This window comes from Nesoenas mayeri (genome assembly GCF_963082525.1).
Source record: "Nesoenas mayeri genome assembly, chromosome: 16".
In the NCBI taxonomy this organism is placed as follows: domain Eukaryota; kingdom Metazoa; phylum Chordata; class Aves; order Columbiformes; family Columbidae; genus Nesoenas; species Nesoenas mayeri.
The window spans coordinates 11,456,697-11,476,344 of record NC_137562.1 but is presented as its reverse complement, the minus strand read 5'-3'; the positions used below and the strand labels follow the sequence as shown (position 1 = coordinate 11,476,344).

At 48.5% G+C, this 19,648-nt stretch overlaps 2 protein-coding genes across 2 annotated transcripts; one reads left to right on the top strand and one right to left on the bottom strand.

Moving 5' to 3' along the window:
- Positions 1 to 79: 79 nt before the first annotated feature.
- On the bottom strand, positions 80 to 12,065 carry ZNFX1 (zinc finger NFX1-type containing 1). Its single transcript, XM_080354786.1, has 14 exons — positions 11,993 to 12,065; positions 11,436 to 11,555; positions 8,773 to 10,773; positions 7,860 to 7,991; positions 7,463 to 7,611; positions 7,101 to 7,244; positions 6,661 to 6,778; positions 6,203 to 6,447; positions 5,934 to 6,073; positions 5,467 to 5,621; positions 4,638 to 4,783; positions 4,159 to 4,269; positions 3,379 to 3,474; positions 80 to 2,616 (listed from the first exon to the last, which is right to left on the bottom strand). The coding sequence occupies exons 2-14, from the start codon at positions 11,488 to 11,490 to the stop codon at positions 184 to 186; spliced, it is 5,925 nt and encodes a 1,974-aa protein (XP_080210912.1). The 5' UTR covers positions 11,491 to 11,555; positions 11,993 to 12,065; the 3' UTR covers positions 80 to 183.
- A 106-nt stretch (positions 12,066 to 12,171) lies between these two features.
- Positions 12,172 to 19,193, top strand: DDX27 (DEAD-box helicase 27). Its single transcript, XM_080354762.1, has 21 exons — positions 12,172 to 12,291; positions 12,411 to 12,545; positions 12,636 to 12,695; positions 13,485 to 13,644; positions 13,999 to 14,045; positions 14,201 to 14,287; positions 15,161 to 15,266; positions 15,350 to 15,523; positions 15,822 to 15,972; positions 16,117 to 16,216; positions 16,314 to 16,455; positions 16,530 to 16,683; positions 16,799 to 16,880; positions 16,960 to 17,137; positions 17,278 to 17,384; positions 17,553 to 17,658; positions 17,755 to 17,849; positions 17,951 to 18,077; positions 18,243 to 18,327; positions 18,513 to 18,587; positions 18,911 to 19,193. The coding sequence occupies exons 1-21, from the start codon at positions 12,202 to 12,204 to the stop codon at positions 18,924 to 18,926; spliced, it is 2,277 nt and encodes a 758-aa protein (XP_080210888.1). The 5' UTR covers positions 12,172 to 12,201; the 3' UTR covers positions 18,927 to 19,193.
- Positions 19,194 to 19,648: the final 455 nt, after the last annotated feature.

The window sequence follows — 19,648 nt, the reverse complement described above, 5'->3', positions numbered from 1 at the left end:
CCGCCCCGCCCCTTCCGGCCCGCCCGTGCCCCGCCCCTTCCGGCCCGCCCGTGCCCCGCCCGACAGACGAGGCGTTCCGGCTTAGCGACACTTTATTGGCTGCGGCGGGGGACGGCTCCGGTACAGCGGCCGGGGACAGCGGTACAGCGGCCGGGGACAGCGGTACAGCGGCCGGGGACGCCGCTACAGCAGCCGCTGCAGCTCCTCGAAGTTGAGCAGGTTGTTGGCCGTCTCGGACCAGGCCGCGTGGGTCGCCCCGTCCATCTCGGAGGCGAGGCTGTTGCTGCTGTCCAGGGTGTGGCTGGTGCCCCCGATGGGCGCCCCGCACTCGGGGCAGCGGCTCCGCTCCATCGCTCCCCCGCACTCCCCGATCACGTAGATATGCCCGTTTCGGCACTTGAACCAGTGGCCACGGGGACAGCCAATAGCTCCGACAATCTGCACCCGCTCAGCCTCTGAGATGCCCAGCCCGGAGCTGGGCAGGGCCGAGCTCAGCCTGGCCAGGGCCGTCTTCACTGCAGCCTCATCCTCCCCCGTGAATTTCTTTGTCTGCTCCAGGACCTTGCGTGTACCAGCAATCTCTGCTGCGAGCGCTGGTGTGATCCTCGCACTCGCACCGTTGCATCTCGACAAGAGGCTCAGCAAATAGGTCAGTCTCTGGAGCTCAGCCTGCAGGTCAGAGAGCTCCTGTCCTGTGAAACTGAGGCGCGGTTTATCCAGCCACTCCTGGACTTCATCCAGCCGCTTTCTCAGGCCTTGCCTCTCGCTTGCATCAATTTTGCTCATAGAACTGGTTAGGTCCGCTATACGGTTGTAGAAGTTAAGCTGGTTCTCAATTAGCCCGATACTCTTTGTCGAGAGATCAGAAGCTTTTAGTTTATCTTCTAACATGAGGTACTTAATGGGTAGATTCCTCTGCAGAACAGCATTCCCCGTCAGTGCAGCCTGCAGTCTTCGCCTGCTAGACTCAATTTCCTGTGCTGGGCCTTGGATTTTCTCTTTCACCTTTTCTATCTCATCCAGACGCCTTTTCACAACAGTACCATACCTCAAATTCTTTCTGATAGGTGTCTGACAGATAGGGCATACCTTAAGCTTAATAACTTCATTATCTTCATCCATATAATGGTCAAGGCCCTGGGACTCAAAGACATGGCCACAGTCTTCAAGCTGTACAAATCGAGCATCTGCATCATCTTCAAAGCCAAAAAAGATCTGGGTGAGTTCCTCACGGTCACAAATAAGGCACTTCTGTGGGCATGGCTCTCCACACAATCCAACACAAGGATGACCACAGCGCAGCAGCTTAGCACATGGCACGTTGCAGCGAGGCCTGTTGCATGGCTCAGAGCAAAGATTGGTACACTGGTAGTGCTGGCACTGCCACTCGCATGGCTCAGCACATGGAAAACAGAGCTCTCCACATTTCTTTTGACACCTGCTGTGGACGCAGTGGTTCTGACATGGCAGCTGACAGGGAGGACATTCTGTGGTACAGGGCTGCTGACACTTGTGAGCACAGACCAAGAAGCGCTTGCACGGGCTGTTACATGGCTTATGAAATCTCCCTTCAAAGCAGGTATGACAGGAACCTGAGCACACATGACCACACTCCAGTGTAGCAGAACACTTGGTCTTACATTCCACAGGCTTCCCACGTTTCATCTCCTCAGTGATCCAGCATTTAACTTTCTGCTTGTGGCCACATTTCAGGGTGACTGCGACCAGTTCGGGACACCACGTAGTGCATTCCTGCCCACATAATTTTTTGCACGTGTGCCCGCAGTTCAACTTTTTCTGGCAAGGCTCTTGGCAAATAAACTCACTGTCTGGAGTAGAACATGGCACCATCTGCAGGTGCCCACACTTTGAAATAGTCTTCTCTACTCTCACCATGCATGGGCCGCAGGGCTCATAACACAAGCGCAGGCAGCGGTGCCCATCTGCACAGAGCACCTTCTGACAAGGCTTCAGACACTGATATTCTTTGTGCTGTGTGTCATAGGGGTGACATGCCCTTGTGCAAACATGCCCACAACTCAACCTGCATTCACAGGGACGACTACAGCCTCCTTCTGGGACTTTGCTGAAGTCTGCTGCTGTAGATACCAGTGTCTTGGTTTCAGGGTGGTTTTGACAGGAAAGCATCAATGAGGGGCCAATGTAACCTTTCTCACGAAGGGTGTGAATGATCTTGCTCCAGAGAGGAACCTTGCCAAGCATTCTCATATTTCCAATGCAATACAGCCCTTTCTTAGCTCTGGATAATGCTACGCATATCCGATTAGGGATCTGTAAGAACCCAGTTCTCTCCTCTTTGTTGCTCCGCACAAGTGACAGCAGAATAATATCATTCTCCTCCCCCTGATACTTGTCTACTACATGAACCTTCACACCTGCAAAGATCTTGGCTGGCATGAGCTTACGCAGGCAGAAAAGCTGTCCAGTGTAAGTAGTGAGAATGGTGATCTGAGAAGGTAGATAATCCTGACACAAGAAGTATTTGCACAGTTCCACTACAAACTGGGCCTCATGTGGGTTCTGATGGCTTTTCCCTTCCTGGATTTCTTGCTCAGGGAAGTCATGTTCCACAAAGAAGAGGTTAGATAAAACCCCCTGAAACAAGAGAAAGGCATATCAGACACACTTGTAGCTTCTGTCACTGCAGCCTGTTTCCATGTCCCTGATTATCCACTGACGGGAGGACTCTTCAGGAGAGCACTGCAATATGCAGTTACTGCATGCTGAGGTGAATTGCCTCCTAGATTTCCATAACTTGTTCATCAGACAGGAATTTAAACTTATTACTCACATTTCAGCCCATTAGTGACATTTCGGTATCCTAATATGAAGTCAGTTCCTGTGGATTATTTTATTCCCTGTCTTTTCAGAGTTGTTTCTACTATTCCCTTTCAGGTTATAGAAAAGAGTGATTGCTTTATACTTTTAAGCTGAATAGATCTTTTTTGCAGATGTTGTGTATAGGTAAAATGCCCAGAGAACCCAAGCAAGGAAGGCTCCAGTAATCAAGTCACCTATCTTATGCTGGAGTTTCACATATTATACTTCAAGTCTTTCATTTAAGATTTCTTCCCAGCTTTTAAAATCCTACAATTCTTTTGGTCCCTCTTCCATTTTTCATCATTCTTTTAAAGTCATCAGCACTGGATCCATTTCCAGTGTCCACCATCTCTAATGCCAGAAGAACTACAAATTACTTGCCTAATTCTCTAACACATACTTCCTTGATTCAGGTATACGTTTCAATAATTGTACTTGATTTAAGAATTTGAAATCCTTGAACACTTTATTTTACAGAAAGTCGTTTTAGCCAGTAACCGGGGACAAAAGCAATTGTTTGGGTTGCCAAAAACTCACCTTTATGTTCTCATAGGTCAGGACAGAGGGATGGTTCTCCAGCTCCTGGTATATATGTGGACTGAGAAGCTGGGCAATTTCAGGACGCATGCGGTGCTGAAACACAAAGCTGGATCAGTTCTGAGGAAGGTGCACCGTATATTTCCCAGTCCATATTCTATTGTTCCACTGTACGGACTGGCTGAATAGAGGACAAGAGCGACTTTCCACTAAGAAGGGAGCACTGCCCAGTCCCCACCCTCCCCATCACTGCCACCACCAGCAATTACAGGGGGGTAGCAGAGTATCTTTGATAAAATAATTTGGCAAAGTTGTTGTAATAAGAACGCTGGTTTCAGAGCAAATCTAAGAACACTGTTATAGATAACAAAAGCCAGCACCTCATCCTAACCACTACATGACCTCCTCCGGGTAGTTTTAATACAGGACTGCTGGAGGTAGAATTAACTTCTCCAGGCACCAAGGTAGATAATTATAGCAATTTAGCAAGAAGCAGCCTGAGAAGACTTGTGCTGTCAGTCTCCAGAGTTCTGGAAGTTTCAGATGCCACAATAAAGCATGTTCACTGCACTAAAACATGTGGGAACCACAGTGCTGCAGAGTAACAGAAATATACTGGAAGACTGAGGCAGTTTGGCAGCTCTTACTATTCTTCTTGGGAATTAAATAGCACATTCTTTTCTTTTAGGCTGCTCTGAATAGAAATATAAACTTAAGTGTACTACAAACTTCAAACAACCTAAATGCAAATGCAATGGAGATTTTATAGCTCTTCCTCACTTGGTATTTCAGACAGACAAAGGGGAAATCGACTTTCACCAGCCGTTCAAAGAGAGAGACTTCCAGGTTGAAGTTCTTGGCCAGGTCGTATACATTTGCACTAGGCCGCAGCTGAAAGAGAAGGGACAGGAGATCCATGTTTTAGCACTTTCCTATGTATTAGCAAGCCTTTTCACTCATCTCTTTTTCTGTCACTGGTTCCCCATAGAAACGTCAGGCACTGGATCCCTGCAGAAGTGCCGGGTATCAAAGTCAGATATAGTCACAACTGAGGTGGATACAAGTACATGTAAAAATTCTTTGGTTAATGGAAAGACAGGTCCCACAGAAGCTGTACTCTAAAATTACAGGAGACAGGCCCTGTGGTACCTGTGGAAGCTGGGGAGCAGTAAGTCCTGGCAACCTTTCACACATGGTGTTTGCTTAAAAGCTTCTAGTTCATTTGCACAACAATTAGAGGCATTACTCAGGGATGTTACCTGCTGGTGATCTCCAATGAGGATGAGATGCTGGCAAGCTTTACTCAGAGTAGTAATGGTGTGAGCCTCAAGCACCTCTGCTGCCTCTTCTACAATGACTATTCGCGGCTCTACTTTTTGCAAGATCTGACGGTATTTTGCAGCACCTGAGCAAGGACAGAAGATCAACCTTAGCAGAATATATTTACATAAAGAATTTTCAGGGAGGGGAGTAGGCTGTGTCCCATAAAAGACTGGGGTTCTTCCCAAGATTCCCCATTTTAAAACTCAGCTTTTTGAACTTTAAACCAGCACCACACCAAGAATGGCTTCTACATTAAAAGTTACCAGGGAAGGCAGGTGGGGATTAGAGTCCGATGCCTGCCTCCGGCCTTTCCCGAACCCCTCTTCAGACAAGAGATACCTACTTACTACATTGATCAACACATGTAAATAAACCTAAAATTGTCTCTCCAAACAGTCATATTACAATGAGCTATACACTCCCATCACCAGAAGGTGTTGTGGGGATAGCAGTGCAGATATTAGCTGTGCTTTACTCACACACAAGAAGTGGAGCATTTCTATTAGAGGAATGCTGCTCGAGATGGAGGGAGTGCAAGAGTACACAGAAACTGCTCATGCAGTTAACTGACAACTCACACAATAGCCACATTTGCCAAGGGAGTCAGGGATTAGGTACAGATTACAGATTAGGTACAGGCATAGATTAATGCAGAGCCTGACCAAGGCTGTCAAGCAGCATGTGATACTAATCTTCTGGAAACAAGGGCCTTTAACCATTACTGGATACAGTGCAATACTGGTGTGCTTCCCAACTGCTATGCACCTGTAGTTGTCATCCCCACAATTTGGGCCTCCTTGAGAATGCAGAGATCCTCCTGCAGCCTCAGTTCTGTCAGCCTTTCTGCTGCTGCCTGATACTGCTGCTCGTGCTGCAGAATCCTCTGTCGAATAGCCCGCTGATAGGTCTGCAGCCAAAGCCTGAGAAGAAAACGTCATTATCACACACAGCAAGGGACACAGGATAGTGATCCAGAAGTTCTGAGTGGATTCAGTTCAAAACTTCCTCTCTCTCTTTTGGGTGAGGGATTATTAGCTCATGTACTTAGTCCTGAACACACACAGTGGAGATGACAGCACTGCCTGTGCAATGCAGGGAAGGTAAAGAAAAAGCATGTTCAAAGAAGGAGCTGAACAGTCACGGACAGAAACACTGTGGCTTGACAGAACGAGTTTGCAAGCTGGAACAGTCCTAGGAAATGCCCGACAGACCCTGCAAAATAGCTCTGTCACCTGTAAAGCCTCCAGCGGGAGCTGAGGTCAAGTTGCCACAAATCCTGAATAGCCTTGGCCTCTAACTCTGTCATTGCACTCAGTTTACGGAGCTCAACCTTCATCTTCTGTTTCAGTTTCTTCCTCTGGGCAGCAGTTATCTGCAGAAAAAAAGCTCCCCAATAAGCTGTTACAGCACAAAGATTCTTCTGTATTCTGTATATGTAGCATCCCCATGTTATTCTTTACACAGTCAAGCAAGGCCAGAGCATGCTAGTGCCCATAGTTACCTCCCACTCCATAGTCTTCTGTTGTGGTTGAGCTGTTCCTTCTTGGTCCTCCAGCTTCATAGCCAACAGCATGCTGGCTAGTTCATGAACAGTTCTGTGCTCTTCCTCCTTCCTTCCCTGAGGCTTTGCTGCCTCTTCATCCTCAATCACTCTGTCAGCTTGAATCAGGTCAGCCTCCTCTGCAATCTCCAAAAGCTCCTCTTCTGCTCCACCTTCCCAGTCTCTCTCTCTGTCCTGCTGGCCACCTGTGAGAGTCACCAGCCACATGCCGTAAGCCACAGCCACTCCAGCAGAATCACAGTGCAGTACTCAGCACTATGTGGAAATTAACATTCATCTTCTTTCTACAGCCTTACAGTATCATGCAACTTTCAGTGTCTGTGAAGCAGCAGTGTCTCTCTTCTGGTACACAGCACTGCTTAAAAAAAATCTCTATGGTTGTGTTTGCTTTTTTTTACCTGGATCATCAGCCCCTGTGTTCTCTGCCGCAGTCTGGGTGAAGACAGTTACACCAAGGCCCAGCCACTCCAGAATCATTGAGTGTTTTGAAGCACTGTAGTGAAATTCCTCATCATCCTAATATAAGGAAAGTCAAATCAGCCAGGCCTATTACACTTTAGAGTCTTAGGATGATGCCCAAGCAGTTTAAGAAGCTTTCATTTGGGCATTCGTATTGTTACGCTGATAAAGATCACTTAGCAACTCTAGTTTAAAGGAGCAAAATTTAAAGCCTCTGCCTGGTGTAGACTGCTGCCACAGCTTGCTGTTCTCTCCTTCACTTTCTTAGTAGCCAAATAATGCCAAGAAGTGTGCTTGGGGGAACCTCAGACTTATTAGCAGAAAGGGCAGTAAGCGTACATTGGGACTGCTTGATCCAGAAGAAAGGGACCTCTCTTACCACGCCATACATCAGACTGTTCCAGTGCTGGGGTGCAATGAATGCTTCCAAGTGGCGCTCATGCAGAACTCCGTATGTTGTGCACTCTAAGTGCTTTGCTCCTTCAAGGAGCTTCTGCTCAGCCTGTTTCATCTCACTGGTTATCTACGTGTAACAAAGAGAAGGGAGGCATCATCATACTCAGAGAAATAAACTTCAGAAACAGCAGGACAAGAAACTGATAAAGTGAACAAGGTCAGAAGAATTAAGAGTCTGACTTCAGCGTAAGACAAGGTGAAAGAACAGGTGTGGAGCAAGTTTAGTTAACTCCTCCAGCCCACAGGAGACCCAGTCCCATCATCTCCAGTGAAGTTCACACATACATTCACATAGGCTCTGCGGAGATGCATTGGCAAGTTGTGTCGGAATCCACACTTCTTCCTCAGCTCCCTCAAGGTGAATTGCTTCAGGACCTCACTGCTACTTCTGCCTCCAACACGAACCATTCCATTCTTTTGGAATGTGTATATTCCTGGGAATGAAATAGAAATATTAGTACTAAAGAGGCAAGCTCAGTTTTTTGCAGTAGGACAAGGGGTAGGGAGAACACCCTTTGTCTGAAGATGCTTCATTGGATTGGTCTGAGTGAAGTTTTCTTACTGCATATGTCAATGGGGCTAGAGTCACTAGAAAAAGCCAAAAGGGCAGGTCATCATGCCAGAAGATGAGCAGACTAAGAGTTACACCTGATCCTCCATCAGACTTATCAGGTACTCTTACCTTCCAAGAACTGATCCAGTGCATGGTTAGTGTAGCAGACTATAAGGATGGGAGACTTCTGGATAGTGCTTTGCCACACGTGCTTGTTTGTCAAGAGAGCCTCAACAATCTTCAAACCCACATAAGTCTTCCCTGCAAAACAAGCTCAGAATCAGAAAAAGGTAATCCACCCTCTACGAGGTGTCTTGAAACACAGGAATCATCAAAACCAGATAGAAAACTTCCTTCTAGGTTGCAAGTCTGTGCCCAGAAAGCTGACCCCAGAGGCAACTAGTTTGCAAAATGTGATGAAATAGTATGACACTGTCTTTCTGGCCTGTAGTTTGACAAGGCTATGCTCGACAAGAACGTTGTTTTCTGGTTAACACTCTGGATCCAGGGCTTCCTCTGCCACTGCATCCCCCAGCCCACTCTGGCATTGGCTTCATACAAGAAATTTGGCTGCACATGAAACATCCACATACTAGCGGAATGCAAGCAGTAATGCTCGTTGAGTTCAGGTACCGTTTGAAGCTATTACAGTTAACCTTGTAATGTTTTATTCAGACAGGGGATCATGGCTGAACACTCCCAAGGTTCTAATGTGCTATAAAGACAAATAGGACTGTTGTACAGCAAGAAGTACCATGTTATCATGGTACTTTTTCAATCCAATACACGAGCAGAGCCAACAGCGCAGTTGGTGTCTACTTGCAAGTAAGCCGGCAATGCATGAGATCAGATATGGGTATTCGAGGATATTTTAATCTTCTTCTCCACAGCTCATGCTAACTGGGTTACTCAAGCCTCAGTTAGGCTTGGGACTAAAGCTCTGGAGACAGTACACCTGGCTTTCTCTGAAGTTAATCTCCCTAAATGGTGAAGTCAAGGAGAACTCCTTAAATGACAGAGAATTAAAGCAAATGTTTCTCACCAGTCCCAGGAGGTCCTTGGATAATAGCCAGCTCCTTGGTGAGTGCAAGACTCAACGCCTGCATCTGAGACTCATCTAAGCCCAAGGCTTCCATTGAAGGCCACTGCTTGGGATCTAGAACTTGGACACTTTGCATTCTCAAGCCATCAGTGTACCTCTCTTCATCTGGCAGGGGATCTTTCATCAAGGGTGCAAAGTTGTAGGCAGTATCCATTGTCAGGTATGCTGGGCTCTTTACCTGCGCATCACATTCCACAATGTACTTCTGGAATGGGATATCTTCCTCCTGGATCTCCTGTAACCCTTCTAGCACATGCCGGTAGGCCTCAAAGTAGGCAGTTGTCTCTACCATGAGGAAGGAGTCTGAGGGCTGAACCTCTGCCAGCAGTGCCTGGCTCTGTGCATTAAAACATAGCTGCACAATCCCATTAGCAACCTCTGCATTATCACGATTAGAAACAGCAGCAAAAAGGCATGTCTCAAAGTGATCTTTGGACAAGCAGACCAAGGACCCATATAGTAACCGTTTGGAATTCTGCCATCGTACAAACTTTAGTGGCTTTACGTCAAACTGGATCTTGTAAACAATACCACTGGGGGAACAGAGAGGTCTAATAATCCGTGTGTCAAAGTAAATCCTGATATCATCAAATCTTTTTTTTCTCAAACCTTTGTCCTCAAAGCTCTGCAAAAGCTCCAGGATACCTTCCCTTAAAGGCCTTATGAAGTCTTCTCTCAAAAGCCGGAAATGGGTGTCGAGATAAATGCTGGTGCTCTCATATCTTCCACTAACAATATTGGGACGTAGAAAGGGTTTCTCATCGTGGTGGATCTCATTATACGTCGGATAAATGGTCATTGTACGATAAGTTTCTTCTTGACCATCAGTCTGAGGCTGCAGAAGAGTATAGTTATCAGCCCTCAGTGTGCCTTCACGTCTCTTCTCCTGCAGATGCTGCATGAGCATCTGGACTTTATTGAGATTGTTCTCCATTTCTTCTGTGATGTCCACACCAGACGCTCTCAGGGTATTTATGGATGCTGGCAAGACTGCCAAGAGAATGGAGATGTTCTGCACAGAGCTGGCTGGGAAAATACTGATCAGGTCCTGAAGAAGTGAAATGATGTTGCTAATGTGCACAGGGTACTGGTGACGTACAGCAGGGACTGCTTCTGTCATCATGTCAGACACATACTGTGGCAGACAAATCTTGAGAAAGTTGGACTCCTTCACCACTCCAAGAAGCTGCTGGATACTCTGCCTGTCCATTCGGGAGCTGCATGCTTTCCGAAGCACCTGGCAAATGAGCTGAAGGAAACTGGGTTTCATAGCGGTTTGGGAAAGAAGTTCCTTCAAACCCAAACTGGAAGCAAGTGTGATGACAATTTCTGAAGGGTCTTTCTGGAGGAGACTTTCTAGGAATTTATAGCCAATCCTTTTGACTTGCTGAGGCTGCTTACTGAGCTGGGCACCACCTGGGGTAGGGTTCTGGTAGAAATGAGGATTCTCCTGAGGTTGCATCCTCTTTCCCCTGCCTTCATTTTCCTGACCATTCCTGAGCTCTCTAGCTCCTTCCTGGGAGCCCTGATAGGTCCTTCTCCTACCTTCATTTTCTTGCACATTCCAGGGTCCTCTAGCCCTCTCACGTGTTTGTCCATCTTGATACCTTCTTCCCCTTCCTTCATTTTCTTGTTCATTCCAGGGTCCTTTGGACCTCTCATGTACTTGTCCACCTTGATGCCTCACTCTCCTTCCCTCATTCTCCTGTTTGTTCCACTGTCCTTTGGCTCCGCTGTTGGCCTGCCCACCTTGGTTTCTAGGTTTATCATTGCCTGATCGAGGAACCCTCCCACGATCGCATCTCTCCTCTCTTTGCCCAGGTGGAAGAGTGTAGTCACTGGCTTTGGGGCTTTCCCCCAGCTGAGCTGCCTGGCTTGACAGATTATTTGTTCTGTTTCTGCCTCTTCGTATAAAGCCAGTATCCAAATGATCGGTGTGCCCTTAAAATAAATAAATAAATAAATAAAAAGACTCTGCTTAATTATAAATCGACCACATTAACACACTTCCCAACACCAACACATGAGCTGATATTCAGCATATTTTAGACATTTGGCATCAAGTTCAAAAACTACTGTTATATTTGCTCCCAGACTTTCTCATGGCTAAAGAGAGCCATACCTAGAGTTCACTCAAACTTTTAAGCCATGAAAACACTAAAAACCTAAACCTTTCTCCACAGAACACAAAGCAAAATTAAGAAAGGCCAAAGGTGAAGCTTCCTGCCCAGAACTGCAACAATGACAAAGGCAGGAGCAGCTGACTTTGACTATACATAGCACAGTTAGAACACAGAAGCAAACAAAGTCCAGCCTCTCAGAGTAGCAGGAAGCGTAAACCATATAGCTTCTGCTACGCTATTAACAGAACGTTTAGGGAAGTGCTGAAGACCAGCAGAAACAGTAAATGTACTAGCAGAAACAGCAAACAGATTACTGCATCGCTCCAACCAGACTCCGGGGCAAGTGAGGAAACGCTGGAATTTAGGCTTGAGAGGAAATTTCAGCATATACGGACAGGGAAGGAGTGGGTCCCCCGGCACCAGCACCACCCCCCAGGGCTTCCCCAGCCTTCTGCCCCGCATTCCCCAGGCAGCCCGCACCTCTCCCCGCAGCTCGGGGCCGACGGGACCAGAGCTTCTCGCCGGCACCCTCCATCGCTCGGCCCGGTAACTCCTCCTTGTCGCCTCGCAGCTCCCGGGGCACCGGCGGCTGCTCCGCTCCTGCACAAAACCAAGCGCTGTCGGGCTCGGCGCTGCTGCGCTCCCGCACCGCCCGGGAGCCGCAGGGCCCGCCCCGCCGCAAGTTTCACCTTCCAGTTCCCCGCAAAGCCCGCCCCGTCGCAAGTTTCACTTTCCAGTTCCCCGCAAAGCCCGCCCCGTCGACCTCGCCCCTCCCCGACACCGGCGGGCAGCGCCGCCCAGCCTCCCCCGGTCCCGGCGGGCAGCGCCCCGCACACGCTCAGAGCCCCAGCCCACTCCCGGGGAGCAGCACCCCCGCCTTCTTCCAGCCCCACTCCCGGCGGCATCGCCCCCTTTCCCCCCTGGCCCCGGGGGCAGCGTCCCCCGCCATCCCGGGGCCCCGGCCCGCTCCCAGGGAATCGGCACTCCCGCCTTCCTCCGGCCCCGTCAGGCATCACCCGACCCCAGCCCCTCGGTACCGGCCGTCACCGCCGGGCAGCGAGCCCCGCACGCCACCTCTCGCCCCCGCTCCGATACCGGCTGCCCCGGCACTACCGCTTTCGGCTCCGCTCCGCCCAGGGGCGGGACCAACCGCCGCCCCGCCCACAAGCGCCAGTCCCCGCCCACAAGCGCCAGTCCCCGCCCCCGGTCACGCGGCGGCGCACGGTTCCGGGGGAACGGCCCGGCCATGCTGCAGCGCCTGGGGCTGGTGGGCACGATCGCCGAGGGGGACGCGGGGCCCGAAGACCCGGAGTCTGGGGGCTCTGAGGATGAGGAGGTGGGGCTGGGCGGGATTTCTTGCCTGCGCCGTGGCCGGGTCGGGTCGGATCGCGCTGGGCCGAGGCGGCCCGGTCCCGTCGGGCCGTCCCGCGGTTCTCATCGCTCGTGTTACCACAGGAGCTGCGCCGGGCGCCGGGCCCCAGGCGGCGGGGCCCCGCGGGCGGGGACTTCAGCGCTGCCTTCGTCTTCGGTGAGGCGGAGGCCGGCGGGGAAGGCACCTGGGCGGAGGCGCTACGGCAGCTCCGCGGAAAGGTGAGGCCGGGCCTGGGGCCGGGCTGGGGCTGCGGCCTCCGCTCGGTCCTGGGCCCTCCTGCAGCTCCACTCTTCTCTTTCCCTGCCCAGAGAGCAGCCACGACGCTGGATGAGAAGATTGAGAAAGTGAGGCAGAAAAGGAAGTTCCAGGTCAGAGTCTTTCTCGCTACTGAAAAGCCTGGTGTGGTGTGGGCTCCTGCCGCGCTGCCCCTGCTCAGGGTGCTCAGACCCCGTCCAGCCTGGCCTGGGGTGTCTCCAGGGATGGTTCATCCACCACCTCTCTGGGAACCTGGGCCAGGCTCTCACCACCCTCAGGGGCAGCAATTCCTTCCTCATGTCCAGCCTGAATCTCCCTCCTTTAGTTTAAAACCATCACCCCTTGTCCTATCGCAACAGGTCCTGCTGAAAAGTCCATCCCCATCTTTTTAATGGGCCCCTTTTGAGCACTGGAAGGCCACACTAAGGTCTCCCTGGAGCTTCTCTTCTCCATCTGAACACCCCAACTCTCTCAGCCTGTCCCCCAGCAGAGCTGTTCCAGCCTCGGATCATGTCGGTGGCTCCTCTGGCCCCTCTCCAGCAGGTCCATGTGTGTCCTGTGCTGAGGACGCAGAGCTGGACCAGCACTGCAGGGGGGTCTCAGCAGAGGGGACAGTGCCCCCCCAATCTGCTGCTCACAGGGCTGGGGACGACTGGCCTTTACTGTGAGCACACATGGTGGCTCTTGTCCAGTTTTCATCACCTTGACTGGGTTTGCAGCCACACCTGTTTCATTGCCGAACCGATGAGAATGCAGAACTGTTAATGCTTAAAGTCATGCACAATCACGGATCCATGAATGGGCTCATAATAATGATAAACAAAAGCTCATTTTGTGATCTCACTTTGTTTCTTTTTATTCTTTTCTTTTTAAAACTTAAAAAAACCCACGTATTTTTCTAGGAAAGAGAAGCTAAACAAGCAAAAGTGAAAGATGAAGATGCGGAGACTGAGGATAATCAAACCAAAAAGGGAGGGTGTGAGGATTTTAGTAGGGATGAAGAACAAGAAGATGTGGAGTCTCAGTATTCATTGGATGATGAAACTATCTTCACAAAAGCAGGTATTAGCAGTACACAGAGAGATGGTCAGGAGCGAGAATCTGGCAGACCGTTGGCTCACTGCAGAACAGTCTGTAGTGAAGCCTTGCTGGGAGTGGACAAGAACCTCTTATTTTTGTTGTCTTTGTTCTGCAACATTCCTTCTGATGTTGGTCAAGCTTATTTTGAGCAGTAGCCATAGTACTTTAGTTGAACTTGTCCCTGAGGAAGGATATTTCCATGGTATTTTACTCCATTGCATGCCTGTACTTGTTTCTGAGGCCTCTCCCTCAATAACTCAGAGCAAAAGGTGTGAGAAGAAGGTAGTCGCTATATCTCGTTGTGCTTGTTAATTTCTGTTGTATTTGTCTCTGCAGATACAGTCAAAGTGAAGGAACGGAGGAAATCGAAAAAGGGAGAAGTGGTGAGTGTTGCACAGAATGATACTGAGTCATTCTCCAGCATTTCTTCTGGAGGGATTTGACTTTGGTTAGAAAACTGTAGTTCAAACAAGATCCCAGAGCCCTTTGATAACATGTTGTGCTGCCACCTGTGTTGTTTTGTTGTTGCTGTTCCTAGGAAGCAGAGAACTTTTTTGAAGATGCCTCTCAATATGATGATAACTTGTCATTCCAGGACATGAATCTTTCACGACCTTTGCTAAAGGTATTTCCCTGGTTTAGTTATTACATATGTTCCTCTGAAGAATGTTGTACAGCCTCCCCTCCACCAGTCAGATCTGTCAAACTCCTATTCAGCCTCTCTGAGGAGGAAATCACATGCATGCTAGTGTGACAGTACTTTAGGAGCCTCTTAGGGCAACCTGTGCCAGCACTCAGTCACCCTCATGGTGAAAAAGTGTTTCAGGTTGTTCCCATTGCCACTGGGCACTGGGCACCACTGAACAGAGCCCGGCTTTGCCCTCTTTTCACCCTCCTTTAGGTGTTTATGTACATGGATAAGATCCTGCCGAAGTCTTCTCTAGGCCAGACAGTCCCAGCTCGTGTCAGTCTTTTCTCATATCATAGAACCATTTAGGCTGGAAGAGACATTTAAGATCATCAAGTCTGACCACTAACCTAGCTCTGCTAAGTTCACTCCTATACCTTGTCCCTAAGTGCCACATCTAGATGTCTTTTAAATACCTCCAGGGATGGCGAGTCAACCCCTCTCTGGGGCAGCCCGTTCCAATGCTTGACAACCCTTTCAATGAAGGAATTTTTCCTTATATCTCATCTAAACCTCCCCTGCTGCAACTTGTGGCCATTTCCTCTTGTCCTGCTGCTTATTACTTCGGAGAAGAGACCAACCCCCAATAGGTTGCTACAAGGCCTTTCAGGTAGTTGTAGAGAGTGATAAGGTCTCCCCTCAGCCTCCTTTTCTCCAGACTAAACAACCCCAATTTCCTCAGCCGCTCCCCAGAAGACTTGTGCTTTAAACCCTCCACGAGCTTCATTGCTCTTCTTTGGACACACAATGTGTGAGGTGCTCCAGTCCCTTCATCATCTTTGTGGTTTAATAGCTGTATCTCCTTTGTAGGCCATCACAGCTCTTGGCTTCAAGCAACCAACCCCAATTCAGAAGGCTTGTATCCCAGTGGGTCTTCTGGGGAAGGATATTTGTGCCTGTGCTGCCACTGGGACAGGTAGGGTGTTGAGCAGGGCACAGGAGATAACGAGAATTAGCTATTCACAATAACTGATAATTCTTCTTGATTTGCTTCCTTAGGTAAAACAGCTGCCTTCATCTTGCCTGTCCTTGAGCGTCTGATTTACAAACCTCGTCAAGCTCCAATAACACGAGTATTGGTCCTGGTGCCAACACGAGAACTGGGTATTCAGGTGCACTCTGTTACAAAACAGCTGGCACAGTTCAGCAGTGTCACAACTTGCCTTGCTGTAGGTGAGTAACTGTGCAGCTCACAGAAAACTGCTATACAGAACTGGGAATTCTGTGTTGTAAAACTGGAGGCTGCACGGTTATTTCAGGCGTGCTTCTAGTAGGTGTGCTAAGGTTTAAAATCTCACTTTCCAATACCGTGCTGTATTTTTTGTTTGTTGGCTTCTGAGGAAAAAAAACCAAGGTGGGATCACTTCTAATTGTGAATGTGTTATTAATCTGAGATGTTTTCTGTTCCTTGGGCAGTGTGCACCCTGCTGAACCTGCTCAGGGAGTCAGCAGCCTGTGTTGGCTCTTTCAGGCGGCCTGGATGTGAAGACTCAGGAAGCAGCTCTGCGCTCTGGGCCAGACATTCTTATTGCCACTCCTGGGCGACTGATCGACCATCTCCACAACTGCCCTTCTTTCCACCTGAGCAGTATTGAGGTGCTGATTTTGGATGAGGCAGACAGGTAGGCTAAGCAGGACAGCAGTGAAGAATGAGATGGTAGTTTTCTGCTTTCCTTTTCCCAGGTTATAGGGTAGTCTTGGTTGCCCTGCCTTATGTAATATTTCTTGGCTTAGCCACCTTCCCTTGCTGTTTTTGTCCTGTATAGGATGCTGGATGAATACTTTGAGGAACAGATGAAGGAAGTAATCAGATTGTGCTCCAACCACCGTCAGACAATGCTTTTCTCTGCCACGATGACAGAGGAGGTAGGACAGGCTGCTGGAGGCAGAAAGTTGGACAGAAGCTTACCTAGCCTTTTACCAGAGATTACGTGGACTTTTTTTCCTTAACCTGTTTTGGTAGGTCAAAGATTTGGCTTCTGTCTCCCTGAAAAATCCCGTCCGAATTTTCGTGAACAGCAACACGGATGTTGCCCCTTTCCTGCGGCAGGAATTTATCCGGATCAGACCCAACCGAGAGGGGGACCGTGAGGCCATTGTGTCAGGTTAGTGACGAGCAAAGAAAAGCTGCAATCGGTCGGTGGCCACGAAGCAGGCTCCTGAGGGGACTCTCTTTCAGCTCTACTGACACGAACCTTCCCAGACCATGTGATGCTTTTCACCCAGACCAAGAAGCAAGCTCATCGCATGCACATCCTGCTCGGGCTGATGGGTCTGCGCGTCGGGGAGCTTCACGGGAACCTCTCCCAGGCACAGCGGCTGGAAGCGCTCAGGTATTAACAGGCTTAGTTGGCAGTCACAGGCAAAAAAGAAGTTAGGGGTTGGAAGTTTCAGGGCAAAAGGGGACTGCTGTTATTGATTGCTAATGCGTTTGCTGTCTCTGCTCAGGCGCTTTAAGGATGAACAGATTGATATTCTGGTAGCTACAGATGTGGCTGCACGTGGACTTGATATTGAAGGTGTTAAAACAGTGAGTATTTATTTGCAGTACTGAGCTTTTAATGAGTCCTTTAATGTTGTTCTCCCTACTAACACTGTTTCTGTTCCAGGTAATCAATTTTACCATGCCCAACACCACCAAACACTACGTTCATCGAGTGGGTCGGACAGCAAGAGCAGGCAGGGCTGGTCGTTCAGTTTCACTGGTGGGTGAGGAAGAGCGCAAGATGCTGAAGGAAATTGTGAAGAGTGCCAAAACACCAGTGAAAGCCAGAATTCTCCCCCAAGGTATGTACTTTGCTGAGGTAAAAAGCAGGAGAGCAGTAGGTGGGGAGGATCATGGTACAGAGGGACACTAAAAGAGGTGCTGAAAAACAAGATGGACTTCACGTGAGCTGCTTCTGATGTCCACACGCTATTGTTTTCAGATGTCATACTAAAATTTCGAGAGAAGATTGAGAATCTAGAGAAAGATGTGTATGCAGTTCTGTGCTTGGAGCGTGAGGAACGCGAGATGCAGCAGTCAGAGGCTCAGGTAAGGGTGTTATTTTTAGAGGGTTTTTTAACCTTTTTTTTTAGGATCTGGAGTAGATATAGTGTGTAAGGAGGTTACCCTAATGTACTTAAGCTGCCTACTTTAGAAACTGAAGAGAGAGCTGTTTCTAAGCCACTATGAGCTCACTTCTTGCCTGAATTATCACAGATCAATAGGGCAAAGAAGCAGCTGGAGACAGGAAAACAAGAGACTGGGGGTGAGAGCTTGGAGCGGAGCTGGTTCCAGACCCGTGAGGAGAGGAAGAAAGAGAAATGTGAGTCGCGATGCTGCTGCCTTGTTAAACGCCATAGCTGCAAATGGACTTTCTAGTAAGAGGTTCTTCATTTTGTGTTTCTCTTTGTCTCTCTAGTGGCTAAAGCCCTGCAGGAGTTCGACCTAGCATTACGAGGCAAAAAGAAAAGGAAGAAATTTATGCAGGACAGACAGAAAAAAGTCCAAATGACGGTGAGTACATTTATGGTCAAGTGGGACCCTGGGTGGACTGGGTTAGTTTTCCCTTAGCACAACCTCACATTGCTGTAAACTTGCATTTTAATGCCTTCCAGGCAGAGGAGAGGTCACAGTTTGAAATCTTGAAATCTCAAATGTATGCTGAGCGGTTGGCAAAAAGGAATCGCCGAGCAAAGCGCGCCAGAGCCTTGCCAGAAGAGGAGCCAGCAGCAGTGCCAGCAGGTGGAGACTTGTTTTACAGCTGACTTACCTTATGTCAGTTGCTTTTTATGATTGCAGAGAATCATTGTCAGGCTAATTCTGTGCTTGAGGCTTCCGAGCTCTAGTAAACAAGATGATGCTGTGGCCTCTTTGCAGCCAGTGCTCTGACTGTTGTCTCTGTGTTAGGCCCCAAGCGGAAGAAGAAGCAGTCAGTGTTTGACGAAGAGCTCACCAACACAAGCAGGAAGGCTCTGAAGCAGTATCGTGCTGGGTAATGTCTCAGTAGTAATACATCAGCCCAGGCTTTAGTTGGTGGGGGTTTTTTTGCATCTCTGGACTTTGGGATAGTTTGATTTTGGGGGAAAGAGCAGAGATTCTTGCAGGAAGTACCTGTGCTATTGATGTACTTCGGTGGTTTTTTGTCTTACCTCCACCCCTCCCCTCTCTCTTAAAAAGACCATCATTTGAAGATAGAAAACGCTTGGGGATGGCCCAGCATAGGAAAGGAGGAAACTTCAAATCCAAGTCCAGGTATAGCTCCCTTCGCTTTCTTATTCATGGTTTATTGTTTCGGTTGGGGTTTGTTTTTTGTTGGTTTGGGGTTTTTTTTTGTTGTTTTGTTCCCCCCCAGCTTTTCCCCATCTTATGATTGTTTAAAGGTCCTTGCTAAAAAGTTTGTTGGTTATGCAGTAGGTCACCCTCCTACTGCAGGTCTGATGCAGTCAAGGATGCTGCCTTGAATAGCACACTGCTGGGCTTGGGACGGCACTGCCCAGAGAATGCTCAGTGCTGTTCCTTCCCTGCCATTGAGAGCTCGGCTGATGCAATGTCATTTCAAATATCTTATCTTTCAGGTACAAGAGAAAGTAAGAATTGTTGGCAATTACAAAACGGGCGATTTGGACAAAGCAGACGTTTCAGACGCTCTCTCAGGACCTGGATTTCTTTGTACTGCGACGAGAAAACTTCAGTAAAATTGAGCAGTTTTTCTTCACATTCTGGAATAACTTTGGGATGTTCATTAATACCTAGTTGAAGAGTCTGTATGAAAACATCTTCAACAGCCCATGCAATAAAGGACTGATTTTTTTTCTAACAAGTTTGTTGTTTTATAAGATAGCTAGAGCAACTATTACATCTTTGTATTATACTTTTAGTACATGTAGGTAAAGTTGTCTTTAGTGTACAAACTGGAGAATGCTTATTGTTTTGTTGATGTACTTCCATTATCTTGAGTAATTCATATGGCTGAAAAGGATATCTACGGGTGAAAGCCTAATTCTAAAATACGGAAAGATTTTCAGGCTACCTGCCACAAAGGTGGCTTCAGAGGCAAGAGTGACAAGGAAGGGGGAGGTGGGGGTCAGACAGCTTTCTCCTAACTGAAAAGAAAGCAGCTGTCAAATGAGGCAAGAAGGGTAGACTACAACCAGAATGCAGGTGGTTTTACATTATTGTATGCAATTAATGATGGGTTTGCCCATCCTGGCTTTGCAGCTCCACCTATAAAGACAGAGCAGGTTTACAGCAGTAATGCAGAGCATCAGAGATCACGACGCCTAGTTACAGGCACCACTGCACTTGCTCCACTC